The sequence below is a fragment of the Anopheles coluzzii genome, chromosome 3 (assembly GCF_943734685.1).
Source record: "Anopheles coluzzii chromosome 3, AcolN3, whole genome shotgun sequence".
In the NCBI taxonomy this organism is placed as follows: domain Eukaryota; kingdom Metazoa; phylum Arthropoda; class Insecta; order Diptera; family Culicidae; genus Anopheles; species Anopheles coluzzii.
The window spans coordinates 74,804,418-74,819,968 of NC_064671.1; the positions used below are offsets into that span (position 1 = coordinate 74,804,418).

The following is a 15,551-nucleotide window of genomic DNA, read 5'->3' on the forward strand; positions in this document are numbered from 1 at the left end:
TGGTTTAACAAAAAATCCGCTACACTGAAAACTGAGACGTTATCTGAATGCTAATTTATATCAAATACAAAAAGCTTGCAGCAATTTTTTTCTATTCTCCCATGAAATTACAAACAAGCTATTTGAATTATAATTTTGACATTTTTTTGTTTTAGAAATTTGGCAGTATTACAAAGTAAGCTTTTTTTATAAGATAATCATTAACACTGTTCATTTATTTTTGTTTGATCTTGTTTCCATTTGGCGTGAAACGATTGCATCACCCTGCAAACGATGCTCCCCCTTCCGCGAGGTACTGTACTCTTCCTCTTGAGTCTCTTTGCACGTACTTAGCACATAAACGTGCGGTACAATCTGCGATGCGTCCATAATCTATTTTAAACGTTTCCCGGAACGCCGACGCTTCTCGGCCGAGAGTGCTTATGATAATCAATCGGGCCGGGATTTCCACCCAACGGGTAAGTTTGCACTGCGCGAAACACAACCTTCATGCCGTGCGGACGCGACGGGCAGAAGGGAAGTAACCGCAATTCGGTCTACATGCACATGTCAACAAAGCAATATTTGCCCGTCAATTTCTATTCGACGATTTATTTATTTGTGCCGGAGTGTATTTTGTTTCCCTCTTTTTTGTATTTTCTATTTGCTGTTATTGTTGTTATTTGCCCAGCGTTTTATGCGTCGCGGCAAAAGGGCGGTTTGTTTGGTAGCTTTCAGCTGAATGGTTGGCGTTGTTGATGAAGTCGTCAGGTTCGTCGTGATCGTATAGCTTTTTGCCAAGGCAGCCTGACCAACTGAAGCCTGGTTGTGTCATGAGAAAAAAGGGGTTGGCAGCTTCTTTGCGGCTTATCTTTTCACGCCCAGCTGTGAATTGAACCCTCTTCGAAGAATTGTTTTGATGTTCCTTGCAGGGAATTGCATTAAGATCAATAAAGATTTTTTTAAATATGATGACTCACCTCTTGTGTTAATAATGAAAAAGGTCGTTTATTGAATAGGAGTATTAATGAAAATAGGCATGAGAAAAAGTATCGTAAATAAGAATAGCTAACTGAAACAACAATCAACTCATTACGATAATCTTAGCCAACAAAGTGTGCAGACCATGTAATCAACAACATTATTACCATCGCGAACCATTCAAACTGATCATTCCACAAACGATCGCGCACACCTAGAATGATATATGTCGTAGAGAGCAGGAAACCGACAAAACAGGCAAACCACACGCAAAGTGTGCATAAAAACCTGAAACAACAACTAAAGCCTCCAGCGCAATCCATTAGCATGCAGCGAGTGACGACAAACATCAAACCCGTGTTGAGTGTTTTAGTGATGCCGCTGCTGTAGACTCGAACGCGGCATAAAGCACACCGGCCTCACCGTTGCCATAGCAATGCGAATGATCCGGCGAATGTCAACCTGAACGCAATGTAAATGCGAAAAAAAAGAATACATGGGGAAAACCACTTCCTCCTAAAGGGCGGTATCGTTTTCGCTCGTGCTTTGCGATCGATCTGAAACCGGCCGAACGCCGCGAATGGTACATACATCTGGATGACGTACGGTGTTGTTTGGGTTTGGTGTGCTCCGTCATCAACATCATCATCCCTAGACCGACGGTCAACCAATAAGAGTGCCGATTGTTGACGATCGTTAAAATGGGCGATCGCTAAAAGGGGGGGACTGATCGGGTTGAGGGAAATAGGAGGAAGCGGATGGCACCAGAAACTGTCGATGTTGATAAAGTATTTAAATAAACCGTTGCGCCCGGTACAGCGAAGCAGTTGACGAGCCGCTGTGCAAAAGTGAAGATCTTCCCCAAACGAGCGGCGTAAAAGTGCGCGCTACCAGGTACACCCCAAGATCGAACGATCGTGCTGATGTGTGAAACGTTGCTAACGTGTGTGTGTGTGAGATAGTGTTTGCGTGTGTGATATGATTGGTATTGGTACCGTTTGGCGATAGTGTGAGCCATCCATCAATCCGCGTAACGTGCTGATAGCATCGGTAGTCGCCACAGCTACACCAAAAGTTCGGTTTCCTCGGCCTCGGCAAGAGTGTGCAAGTGATCATCGCGCGCGTGCGAGCGGTATCTCGACAAGATTTTGTAAAAGCAGAACAGAACTCAACCGACCGTTGAGCGTGTGTGAGGTACTGCTGCCGAATTGATTACGGATAGAAGACGCCGGCCTGTGGTGCGCGTGTTGAGAGAGTATAGTGCTGCTGCGCTTGTTTTAGCAGATCGTGTTTTTGCTGCAAAGAGTAACCCAATACCTGTTTGTTGTTAAGTGCATTAGTATTCAAAACCGGGCGGCACCATCATGAAGATTCTAATGCTGATTGTGGCAACGTGTGTAGTAGGAGGTAAGAATGATGCGTAGATGATATAGTTTATTGTACACTAGCATCTACGCTGCAAGCAACAATTTATTCAGCTTAACAAGCAGATACAATGTTGCATTAGTTGAATGATTTCACAACAAGTGATGAATACTGAAGTAGGTCTATGGTCTGTTAATATTTATTATTTATGTATTTATTATTCCGGGTTTGGTGTGAAAGCTCAGTCGTCTTGAGTTTTGAACTCAGGATACATTTATTACTAATGCTGTGCGCTACCGGTTACTCTGTGGGACTAATTCAGACTGGGACGTTCAATTGTATTATAAAACCAGCTATCATTAATATTAATTCTATTGGACCTACATTCCGGTTGAGTCTAGCCGTTCCAAAGTCCATGCGTCAAATTTCAATTGATTTACTTCAATTGACATGTGGAAAGGAAACATTGCAATATCGTTTAGGATGTTTATTATTATTTTGTTTTATTCAATGGATTATTGGCATCGCTCTCATAGTGGACTAAGCAACTTCAGCACATATTTCAAACCTATGCGGTAGCTAACATTCTATCAGAAATGGGCGTACAGCAACACCGATCGAGCAATCGACACTGAAGCTTCAAGAATAGACAGCTCTATATTATTGTGGAATATATTGTCTTTAACAAGCGTGCCATTCGAAATTGTTGGAATTGTTTCAACTACTAATTGCCATAACCTTCAAGACGTACGATGTGTCCGGAAGCCATGGGTAGGCAGACACACTCACAACTCATCCCGAATCCTGAAAAAAAATATCCCCCAATCGCGATTACAGTAAACCATGGTAAATCGGTCACTTGCTAAGGATGACGCCATCGTCGCAATGTCTGAGATGAGATTCCACTTCCATCCCTAACCGCTTCCGATCAGCAGCACACGCGCGTTCCGATCGCTACTCGTCTTGCCTTCCTAGTCTGCTCCGTTTTTTTTTTTCTTTTGTTGATGTGCCTGCGTATTCCAGTTGAAATTTTGCGCCACGATTCACCCTCACCCAACCGGCCGGGTGCTCCGGGGGGAGTACGTATCAGTGCTACCTTGAACTACACGGAACCACAACCCCACGGGCACGACTATCTCGTGCCCAATTGCGTTTCTGTGTATAGCCAGCTCCGGCGACAACGACGACGCATTGGGCCACGGTGCCACGGTGCTCCGGCACTGGTCACTGGCTGGTGGCAATGGTCGGGGTCGCATTGTTGGCGGGCGCGATAAGACACAGCAGCAGCAGCAGCAACATCAGGACCGACTTTTCAAATCCACTGCACAGCGTCCGCGGCAGACGTTCTCTTATGTAAATCATTCATGCACATCGCCGATGCTGTAGGACTGCGCGATCTTTCCGAGGACGTCGAAATGTCTTCTAAACGTGAAGAAACCTTGAACTTTTGATACCCTGTGTCGTTGGGAGCATGCTCCCGAATTTGTCTAAGCATTGTGTCCTTCGAAAGAGGTACATTGTGAGGTTGAGCGGATAAGGTTGATGGATGGATGGAAAGATCATCCCGCAATGGTTTACTACGCTGCTACGTAATGCTAAATCAATTTGGATTATCTTGTGGAAGTTCTTAGTTAAGATGTAACATTTTCCAGTGATAAAAGAATAACATAAGACCTACAACTTATGCCTGAAATAATTCTGTAAGTTTGAAAAGCTCCATCTTGGAATTCAAGTTGTTTTAAACTTAGATGATCGGTTATTGCAGAACTGAGAGATGATTAGTGACATTTACAAAAGGAAGCGATTCTGCGAACATTCTATAACATTCTTCGTAAATACTTAAAATTGCAATTCATATCAAATACAATGTAATGATTTGAAACTATCAGCAAGCTTCAACAGTTCAAGAAACATACTCAATTATGACCTTTAATACTGTACACCAACAGTTATTTAGCTCCATTTTCGTAAACAGTTTGCACGTTTTCTGTTATGTTATTTACCATCACATCGATGCGGCCAGGCAGTTTAGTCACCGTGAACGGTTCGCCAAAGGTCAATTCAATTTCAAAACCCCCGTTCAATTGGCGATCCAAACAATCGCGAACGATCGAAATCGCACACGAACGATGGTAGATGCGATGGGTCCAGCAACGTGATCTGTCAATTGTGTTTGGAATCGATCGCCATCTGTCCCTTGGTTGCATCGAGTAGCCACACTGGAAGCAAGTCGGTCTGGTGGTGATTGTGGGCTGAACTATTCCTACTATCTGGTAATGGCTTATCAGCAGCCACTTTCTCCGCTTCCACGATGACGTTGCTTCCAGCCAGGGCTACGCTTCTCAGCATGTATGGAGAAAAGTCAAACAAAACTGTTGAAGCTGGTAACATTCCTCTCCACTCCATTTTTGGGCTTTAACGCGATAAGCAATAGGCAGGATTAGCGGGAATGTGGAAGATTGTTTCATGCTCTAACTTTCGTTTCGTTTCTGTTCTCCCGTTTTTCTCTCGCGTAACAGCACTGTGTGAGGAGAAATGTGAACCGGGCACGACGTTCATGGAAGATTGCAACAAGTGCCGCTGCGGTCCGGACGGCCAGAAGGCTTGTACGCGCAAGATGTGTCCACCGAACGAGCTGTCCGATGACAGCCAGGTGCGGCTCGATGTCCAGAACGGTGAGTCGCTGTCGTCCGCGGACGAGAAGGACGAAATTCATGTGCAGACAAACGGACAGGTTTGCTCACCGAACGAGATCAAGATGAAGGTAGGATTGGATCATTAAAATGAATGTCTTTTTCATTTACAACAACTAAACGTGTTATTTTTTTTTATTTCTTTTCGAACGCCCTGCGTAGGATTGCAACCGTTGCCGGTGTGCCAACAACGGTATCGGATGGTTCTGTACGCGGAGAGCCTGCCCGCAGCGTGCAAAGCGTTCCGAGCCCGCTCCGGAAAAGAAGTGTACACCCGGTACGACGTTCAGAAGTGACGACGGTTGCAATACCTGCTTCTGTACCGAGACGGGCCATGCCGCCTGTACGCTGAAGGCTTGCCTTCCGCCGGGCTTTTTCGATCAGCAGAAACTGAAACAGAAGCGATCAGTACCGGCCGATGATCTGCCCCAGTCCGCGATTGCTCCCGGTGCGCCCGGATTCAGCTGTACGCCCAGGTCCTCGTTCAAGTATCAGTGCAACACCTGTCTCTGTTCGGACGATGGCAAGATGGCAGGATGTACCTTCAAGTTCTGTGTTCCCGGTGAATGGTAAAAGAAGAATGCTAGTTCGTAGTGCCGAAAGCCTTTAACAAGCTGTACAACTAAGTTGCTGTATCTAAGTGTCAGTCGAACTATCAGTAGAAAGTTGCCTTTGATTGTTTTCTCCCGGTGCTTGAACGCTACGAGCTAGGGGGCATACACGTAAGTCATTTTTGTCAAACAAACTTCAGAGGATACACGGAAATAAAGTTATTATTTTTACCATCAAGACCAAACGCTGTTGTTTAAAGATCACTCCAAATACTGTTCCACCCTGCGTTTTTTCTTTTCTTCGTTCCACTAATTGAACCCGCCCTGTCACTATGCAGTATCCGTGGTCCAGTCCGGGCTGAATGAGGAAATACGGTCAAAGTGGCTAATAAATTTATAAGACCAACACAATGTTCCTTCCAATGTGAGTGGTCGGGGGAACGGCTCGATATGGGTACGTTTTCAGGGCAGAAACAATAAGTTTTCCTTTGTGGATGGGAAAGGGCAAAACTTTTGCACCATTCTCTGTTCACCAAGTGGACGCCATAAGGAAGCGATTGTTAGGAAAAGTTCCAAGTTCAAGATGAAAACTATCTATCAGTACGGATGATTGGACTGAGTGTGTTGGAGTGGTGGACAGTGCAAAAACAAAACTTGCGATAAGTAGGAGAAAAAACAAACCATAAGCATGGCAGTACATTAACCAAGAGGTCAGGAATGTGGGTTTTTTTTGAAGGGCCTACCAGTTCGAGGCATAGTCAAGGGTAGTTTTGTACGGGATGCAACAAAAATGCTTGAATAAAAATATTTTCCTAATTGGAGTGAAATTTATTGATGCATTCCTAAATGAGAAGATTTGTGGGAAATGCGTATTATAAGCTAAAACTATTTTTTAAGGAAATTGATTATATCTGTGTCTTAATTCGTGTCTTAAGCAAAATGAAAAGATAGTTGTAAAACAAGAAAAAATAAACCTAAATAATCATCCATAAATGACGTATCGCACGGAGAGTCATGGGTTCAAGCCTCACATGGACCGTCCCTCCGTAGCAAGGATTGACTATCTGGCTGTGTGGTTTTAATTAAATCTTGAAAGCCTGTAAAGGCCTAGGTCGTTACACCAAGTAGAAGAAGAATATTTAAACATCCAGTATTTTCGTGCGATAATGTATTTAATCTTTTAATGCCTCATATAGACCTATACTTCACGATTCGCCTAATTGTAGTCAGGTATTGTATTGTCCCCTTCAAGGCTATATTCTTGTTAAAGATTAATCATGCGCCCTAAAAATAAGCTTATGCTAGAGTATTTCTACAGAAAGATACGCATTTTGGCAAAACAGATTAAAAACAGTTTAAGATTATTTCGTTTGCACTTTGACAGACGTAACATTACACGTTTTATACCACATAATGTTGACATGCATGACTTTTTGTACATAAAACTGTGGAACACAACTATCCATTAGGTATGAAATATACAACACAGCTGAATTATATTGTCTCTGAAGTTTCAGTTTTCCAACTTAATCATAAAAAGCACTACATGTTTTTTTAGTCAGTTCTACACCGTTAGCAAACATTTCGATCCTGTAACATAAACTTCAACAGTATAGAAAGTGCATTTAAAAGCAAAGACAGGCAAAAGAGCAGTACCTTCCTGTAGGACTACGTATTAAAGTTACTTTCTATCATCAAATTTTCTTCAACTAGGCAGGAAAGCTAGGGAGCGTAAATTTAAATGTATACTGTTACGTAATTTATGGATGAACCCTTACCTCTGACAACTTCATCGCTACAATTGAACAACTTGTATTACGTTCAATGTTTTTAAGTTCTGTTAAGCTTTCACTAACTATATTGCAGGTAAGCACATTGGCAACAAGCACAGTGATATCATAGATAACAATGCATTCAATTCCCTGCAAGAAGCGTTTTCACCGCACGCGATGTTATTTCCATAGCTGTTCAATCGCTAAAATCACGTGGTTTTCTCACCCGAACGTGAGAACAATAGGGAGAGACTAGCCCTCAAACGAGAGCGTAAGTAAGCACGAATGATTTGCGCGGGAAAATGTTCCACCAATCACGATAAAGATTACTCTCAGTTTTCCTATCTCTCTTCAAACACGAACGCATTGCTTTCCCGAAACGTTTTCCCCAAACAGCAGCCAGCAAAGCTCTGGCCCTTCACGAACTACTACGTCAAGAAAGTGGACGATATCTGGTGCATGTTAACCAGTGTATTAACCCGCTGCAGCCTCAGTCATACGCAGGTTCCCGAGCTCGTTGGATGCTGCCGTGAGTGTCGTTCACCAACGGACGGTGTTGGACACAAGACAGTACGCTCAAAAGCAGTTGCTCACGGGTAAGGAACTGGCAGACAGCTAGCTAGCTGCTGTGCAAACCTCGCACCGGTAACCGGTGTGACTGATGGTAGTCGGTCCTGTCGCTGATGGTACCGTACAAAGCGGATGGGCCCCATGCCCCATAAGCGACGATGGCTAATGTGTGGAAAATCACTCCAACCAACGCGGGTGGTTCGTTGAGCAGTTTGCGCGCGTGACAGATGATGCCTTGCTGTGTCGGTTGCGGAAGCCAGCAAGCCAGCGTATGCGGTCCGTGTGCGGTCCAGTGTAACCAAGTTTGGGCGTTCTGCTTCCGCGTGTAGCACTCTGGCGAAGGAAAATGTGTCTTGCAAGATATTTGCTACCCATCGTACGTACGTGCAGTGAAAAACGACGCTCCCGGTGCGTAAGTGTGTGGTGGTAAACGGCAGGGAGGCTTTTTCGGCAAAGGTGACATAATTCGTTGGTTGAGCACAACTGTGAGTAGAAAGTGTGTAAGTGGGTTTTCTTGTGTGTGTGTTTCGGGGTGAATGTGGTTCTTTTTCCTATGGCGCTCAAAGTTGTGTAAAATGTGCGCTATATTTAATACCAGCTGGTTCTACTTAGCTTAAAAAGAGACATTAAACAATCGCACACAAAAGTGTCCTAGTGTGAATTTTCCCAGCGTTCTAAGTGCTGTTGATTGCCCGTGCAGCTAAGGAAGGATGCTGTGTTGAAGGAAGTGAACGTGTAAAGAAAGAAAATAGCCACTAAACGGTTTCGGGTAGGAAAGTTGTTGCACTCGAAGCAATCAGCAGTGCACACAAGAACAACTCAGACAACGGGCGGGATAAAGCAAGTAAGTACCCGCCACGATCGACCGTGCTCCTTCCAGACAGGCACTCACGATTACACACCACGATTGCGGCATTTATCTGTATTTATGATTGGCGTTTAGCCCGCACCGTTCTCTCGCTGTGTGCTACCATTACTTCCTCTGGCGAATGGGCGGTGGTGCTTCATTCTTTTCAGCTTCAGATCCCACACTGCGTGCTGCTGCTGCAGTCAGTTTGCTTGCATGCTATCCTGCTCCGCTTGCGGACGATGCTCATCTTTTGATTAATGAAAGCAGCTTAAGTGAATTGATTTCAAGCATGCTGGTTGCATTTCTGCTGCTGCATTTGACCCGCAAGCTTGCGGAATGTATCCGACAGGAGGGAGAGTTGTTTTTTTTTTTGTATCCCTCGCTCGTCTCTGAGGTCAGGCATGCAATGAGTAATGTTTTCGTCGATGTTTGCTTGGCATCGGTCCCACACGGATGGGTGATGGGTGCGCCTGGTGGTGGTTGAAGCGTGTGCGTTAGCTTAGGGAGTGTGGATGAATGTGAATCAACGTAATCTAGCTGGAGCAATGTTAAATTGCTAACGATAAGATAAAAATGTTTTCACATAATTCACTGGTGTACAGTGATTTCGCACTGAGGCACATGTTTGCTCTAATCGTTTTTAATACATTCTTAATTTAAAATTGTGCTTTCTTGAAATTGTATGTCCTTAGCAGTACTGTTAAATACTTATGCTATTGAATTTGAACCTTGAACCAATTTGAACCACTGAACTAAATTATTTATGAAGCGTTAGATAAAGGCTAGCTTTACAATTCTTATTTCAATCGTATTATGTTTCCGTTTCTAATCATATTATTTGATATTATGATATAGTTTTTTTTAATATCACCGTGAGGTACTGTGAGATCAACAAGGAGTGGTTCAGTTGCTTGATGAATGCAGTTCATTAATTCCAGTGAAATACAGACAGTGGCGAATGATGCTGAAGGTCGTTTGTGAACAAAATGATTCTGATTAAGTCAATTTGGTTGGTTGATCATCTACAACATATACTGTTCGTAACATAAGAGCTTCGTTTCTTAATTAAGAGCACTATTGTATAGTGAAAAACAGAAAAATGCCATGTAAACGAACATGCTTTTAAAATAGCAATGATGTGTTTTTTCGGCATTTTCGTTCCAAGCGATGCTCAAAAAAACAACTTTTTAAATTTTCCAAGACGATTCTTTATTGTTTTGAGCGGGGAAGGTGTCATTTTTTTAATCGAATATTTTTGCCTGCTCTCTACTTATTGCAAAATGAATGTAACTTTATATTAACTATAATCATGTGTATTATACTTTATTTATTTATTATTCAGAAGGAACGGTCCAAAAAGACCGTATTGCTTATAACTAGATAACTGTATTATAATAATTACTTATAATTTTATTGCTCGTTTTTTTGTTCGTTTCTCATTTTGATATAAAACTCCATGTTACAAAACTATTATAATAAACTTATTATAATAAAACAACATTACAACTGAATTGCATGTACAGTCTGTTCCCGAGTTACATGGATCTCGACTTGAGCGGAATCGGAGATACGCAGTTTTCTAAATTTGACAGATTAAATGTCAAATTAGTACAATTTGCTTCAAGTTCGGTATAACATAGATTTTTGCTAACAAATTGCAACCGCTTAAAAGGCAGAAATGGGGCCTTTCACGTTTCTAGTCAGTTACATCCATACAAAAGTATGGAGTTTGACAGTTGGAGGCTGAAATCATGAAAACGCTCCATACAAAACCACACACAAAATAGCCTGCAATTTTCAGTCTAGATTATTCTAGCCTCAAAGCTAGAATTAGATTCGAGTACCTGCTCAAAACAATCGCAAAACAAGGTGCATAGAATATAGAATCCAAAATCAAAGTGTATGTACTCCAGGTGGTGTCATAGCATGTTTTTGTAAACAAATTTGAATACCACTTTTTGACAGGATGTGTGAAAAATATTGCGCAAACAAGCTTTTTGGAGGCTTGATCAATACACAAAACACTCCTTAATTCTTCATTCAGAAACAGAAGCGATACAAATCAGCCTTCTAAATTCATACACCTTGGGATAGGCCCACCTGTACATTATACCCACTTAGATAGCTGCTCGAAAACTGCTATACAATGCAAACAGCTGACAGGCTGAAATTTCAGCCTGCGAACTTAAAACGGAAAGGGCCCCAAAATTAGAATGTTCTGCACGAATCATACCAAATAAATGATACAGTGTATTAAAGTACTAAATTAACTCAACAACTCCGAGTAATCAATAGTATTTTAGTCAAAAAATGTGAAATTTGACTTTTCCGGATTCGTCTGGAACGCAAAAACCGCGTAACTCGGATACAAACTGTACCACATGGATTCGATGATACGCAGTTACATTTATGTGTCTGTTCTTTTTTTAGAAAATTTTATTGGTTTGGTATATTAATTGTGAAATACAAAATTAGTGGTTTGTTTTTTTTTTCAAAAACGTAAAAAAATAATATTTACTAAGTTCTGTCAATGGTTAAAACAACCCACTTCAAGCAAAACCACAAAAAACGACATGATTGCGTTGAAAAGGTAACATTCCAGTGCTTTTATATAAGTAATAAAGCATTTTTTGCATGGTTGGATGCAAAGATATCAAACCATACTGTAACCGATGCAAAGATGTCAAACCATGCTAGAACTGTTACCTTCATTCTAAAGAATAATTTATGATATCTCTTACTCGGGTAACTAAAATCAACAATACAAAGATATAACCATTCTTAAATTTAATAACATTTATTAAGTTTTTTACAAAAATCGTGAGCAAATACCGTGGCAAACTAATTGCTCTTTTGCTGTTGTTTTCCGATGTATCTGCTAAAGATTACTATGCATATAGTTTTACTGCACGTTCTTCTCCAACAATTTGCTCTAATGACTGCAGTTGAGCTACCATTCTGTGTGTCCTATCCTTAACCATAATACTTAACGAATCCACCCGTGTTTGCCTCTCCGCATTAAACATATACAGCCACACACTGCTCTCTCTCACACACACAGAAAATAGCCATCAAATTTGACCACTTAAGATGGGATTGCACTCAATTAGGATTATGCTTGTAATAATTGTAGCCATGTTTCGCCGTCATTTATTTTTGCGTTGCTTCGCCCACGCGCTACGCCCACCTCGTTCGGCGCAAGCATGGCCAAAACGGGGATCCGGCAAAACAGTTGAAGTGGTTGAAAAGGAGCACGTGAAACTTCCGACCCATCGAGCTCACTCACTGCAGGGAGCTTTCCCTGTGACGAACGATCGATACACTCTGCTGGTTTCGGAGTACCGGTCGAGAAGAATTAAAAAAAAAACCGGCCGGATGGTATCCGGAACATTGGCAAAAAGTTATGCACTTATCTTCACAGCCAACGTTTTCACGGGGCCGCTGCGCAGGCCGGCCCGCCGCCCGTTCACGTACCGTCCCCTCATCATCATAAAAGTCGTGCATGATCGTTTCACGACCGTCATTATTATAATCACTTCGATTGCCTCTCGACACGTCTGCATCGCCAGAGCGGTTCGTCCGAGTGGATGTTTACGCAACTGAACAGCAAAAAAGGGGGTGAGGGTGGGGTGGGGGGAGTTGAGCCCACCTCACCTTAGCTCCGCATGCTTTAGCCAGCGGGACACAGCGGGCATTACAATACAGAGCAATTAATGGTTGTAGGAGCGAATCGTCCTGGAAACGGGTAGAAGTTTTTTCCTCCCTCCTGCTGTTTTTCTTGGCCAAAATTTGCTGGGCAAGAAATAATTAAGCCCTCGTCCTAAAGCCCAGGAACCAGGGAGCCGCACACTACGGAGCGGAAACGACACACCCTTCAGCGCAGAAGGTGAAAAGTTAGGCGTATTATCTTTACTGCTTTTTGATACGTGTAACAGCCGCTCACAGGTTGTTTGTTGTTATTGTTTTCTTTAGCGGTTTTTTCTTTAGCTGAGGTTGGGGGAGAAATCCGCGTGCGATACGATACGTCTAGCAGCTAGGAGCACCAGGATCTGCAATCACCAGAATGAAGCCAAGTTTGAAGCTAAGTTGTGCTGTCAGCCCTCCGGGCCGTTCCGACCTACGCTAAGTTGCGCCGAGTCGAGTGAAGGCTCTCCGATATACAGTTAAAATACGAGATGGCATATGATGTGGGAGGGAGTGTAACAGAAGCGAAGGATGAAAAAAAAAAAATACATCGCAACAAGCGTAAAACTGCACTGCACGATATAGGACCGTACCCATAAAGTTGCCTTAATTATGTTTGCTCAAAACGATCACCGTTAGTACAGCTATTTGCCATTGCGAAGGAAAAATGCACCCTTGCGTGGGAAAAGGGGGAAAAAACACCGCTCGAGAGGGAAATGTTACCACCTGGAAAATAGAGTTGCAATGATAATGAGGAAAGTGTTTTCAACCCCACTAATGATTACGTATTAAGTGGTTTGTTTGAGTATTTTCTGTGATCATGGGAGGGAAATTGTGTGGTAAATCTGTGTGGAAGAAAATAAAGTGTTTGGAAACTATATAGAGCATTATTTCTTTTCTTCATTGGTCAACTCATCGGAGAGACTCATGTTATTTAAGTGTTTTCAGAGGTATTATAAGTCCTTAAGTCCCCTTTTCTATACAATTCAGTGTACATAATCAAAAGTTTTTACGCTTTATTGCAAAACATATTTAAGCTTTACCTTCTGAGAGCGTTAAATTCGCTTTTATTATTAATACATTCAAGTGCCACGTATTTTACTTAAATTTGGTTAATAGTGATTTTTTAGTAATCGACTCTTTAACATAATTGATCATTTCAACATAATCTTAAAAGAAATTATAATTATCATTGGCATGATTCATGATATTTCAGTAAATAGTTGAAAGTAAGGTAAAAACTTTTAATTACTACTCAGGATAAACGAAAAACGAAAAAAATTAAAACAAAAACACACTCACACAGCTAAATCTGTTAAAAACGTATAATTCTAATTGTTGAAAATCATAGATACAGGGTTTTCCACGATTTATTGGTCAGTTTCCATGATTTTTTGGTGCGTTTCCATAATTTATTGGTATTTTCCGATTGGATATCAATACGATTGGATATCTGAGAAACGGCCAAAAACTCGTGGAAACGCCCCAAAAAAAATGAGAACCCACCAAAAATTGGTGAGAACCAACCAATAAATCGTTGGGAATGTTGTGTTGGGAAATTAATGATGTCAAATTTGTCATTAATATAGAGGAAACAAATCAAATTTCTCCACCAAACAACAAGTCATTGCACCCAATGAAGTATCTATTTTATGCCAAAAAAGGCATGCTAAGGTTCTTGTTTTTAGTAGCTGCCGAGAACCACAGCTATCAAGTGTACTTAGACGCGGTAAGCTAGAGCATTCCGCATTGTACCATCCTAGGAGTGGTCGTGTTTGCAATTTTTATCATATCTCATGCCATGTTTCGCGCTACATGGCTTGGAAATATTTAATTAGTGATGTACTGCCCCGTGCACCGTGGATGGCCGTTTCACTATTCTGTAACGCTCATTATTTTAATGACACACAGCACAACTTGAACGAATGTACTCCGCCCGTCCCCGTGGGGAAGGTTTGTAGCTTAATTTCATAAATCTGTTATCCGCAAGCTGGCCGCCACCGAGCTCCACTTAAAAAGCTTTTCGGAAGGGCCATGAGGGTCATTGAAATAAAATAAATGTCACTCCGTATAACGGTGACACAGTGGTGTGCAGTCAGTTGGTTCTTTCTTTTTCGTTTCGGGCGTTTCGGACGCGCCCGTACAAGAGCCACACCATGCATTGCGGGTATGCTGCTCCCCGGTAAAGGATACTGAAACATTCCCGTGATGCTGCTGCTGCTGCTTCCTCGTAGTCGATTCCCACGGCTTTAACCTCGCTGCAGTGTCAAGGGACAATGTGTAAAAACATTTTACCTCCACGCGGAAAGGGAAGATCCCCAACCAGACCGAAGCTTTAAGGCTTGGAACGGCAATCACGGCTCAGTGCTGACTGGGTGTCTTGCACTCTCCCTTGCCGCGAGTAATTTCTACCCTCGCGAGGTATGGAATAAGCGGAGGAAGAAGATTGCCCACCACTCCCACCGTGGCGGTGGTACGCCTTTATTGCATTACGTTCGAATCTCGGCTTAAATACAGCGATATCTTCGCCGGTGGAGCCTTTCGACTTGCTTAGCTTCTCTCTTTTACAGCTCTTCCTTCGTGGGTGAGGGATGAGTGAAGTGGTTTTTGGTTTATCGGAGCTGGTTTTTTTTTCTATTTTGCTTCTTCTGGTGGTTGCACTATAGCGAAAGTTGTACGCTAGAGGGTAGGAAAATGTATACAAAATTCTACAGGAAAAGATTGTTTCATAGTTTTGCTACACAGGCACTACAGCAGGAATGGTGAGAAGCGGATGGATGAGGCGAACATAACAATTTCAGTCATTTTTCAATCACGATAGCAGTGTGCTGAGCGCACTGTGGTCTGGTGCAGAGTGGTTTCACTGTTACAGTTGTACTAAGAACAATTGACAGCTTTGAAATGGGGAAATAGGAGTTTATTTTATTTTTAAAGTAATTTATTGTCAACGATTTGGAAGGATTGTTAATTTGTATGCTTTTGAGTAGAAGGTTGGGACAGTTTACTGGCATTTTTGTAATTTAGTATAAAAAAATTAACCTAATTTATTAAAATTAAAAAAAGAAATGTGCTAAAACAGCTTTTTTTAATAAACGCAGAGCATATT

General features: G+C 42.1%; 2 protein-coding genes across 2 annotated transcripts in view; both read left to right on the plus strand.

Annotated features, from left to right (window-relative positions):
* The first annotated feature begins 1,766 nt into the window (after window positions 1-1,766).
* Window positions 1,767-5,814, plus strand: LOC120957568 (pacifastin-like protease inhibitor cvp4). The gene is made up of 3 exons (XM_040379840.2): window positions 1,767-2,367; window positions 4,845-5,089; window positions 5,181-5,814. The coding sequence occupies exons 1-3, from the start codon at window positions 2,325-2,327 to the stop codon at window positions 5,589-5,591; spliced, it is 699 nt and encodes a 232-aa protein (XP_040235774.2). The 5' UTR covers window positions 1,767-2,324; the 3' UTR covers window positions 5,592-5,814.
* Window positions 5,815-7,792: 1,978 nt separating this feature from the next.
* LOC120958544 (5-hydroxytryptamine receptor 1) overlaps window positions 7,793-15,551 on the plus strand; it is a 71,922-nt gene continuing 64,163 nt past the window's right edge. The window contains exon 1 of the mRNA XM_040381422.2: window positions 7,793-8,755. The gene's annotated coding sequence lies outside the window, so the exon portion shown is untranslated. The remainder of the gene's footprint in view (window positions 8,756-15,551) is intronic.

Excerpts from the sequence above, each read along its gene's own strand:
- LOC120957568 (XM_040379840.2), top strand. The coding sequence starts at position 2,325 with ATGAAGATTCTAATGCTGATTGTGGCAACGTGTGTAGTAGGAG. Across the intron at positions 2,368-4,844 it reads GGCAACGTGTGTAGTAGGAG|CACTGTGTGAGGAGAAATGT; the intron begins GTAAGAATGATG and ends CTCGCGTAACAG. Across the intron at positions 5,090-5,180 it reads CGAACGAGATCAAGATGAAG|GATTGCAACCGTTGCCGGTG; the intron begins GTAGGATTGGAT and ends CGCCCTGCGTAG.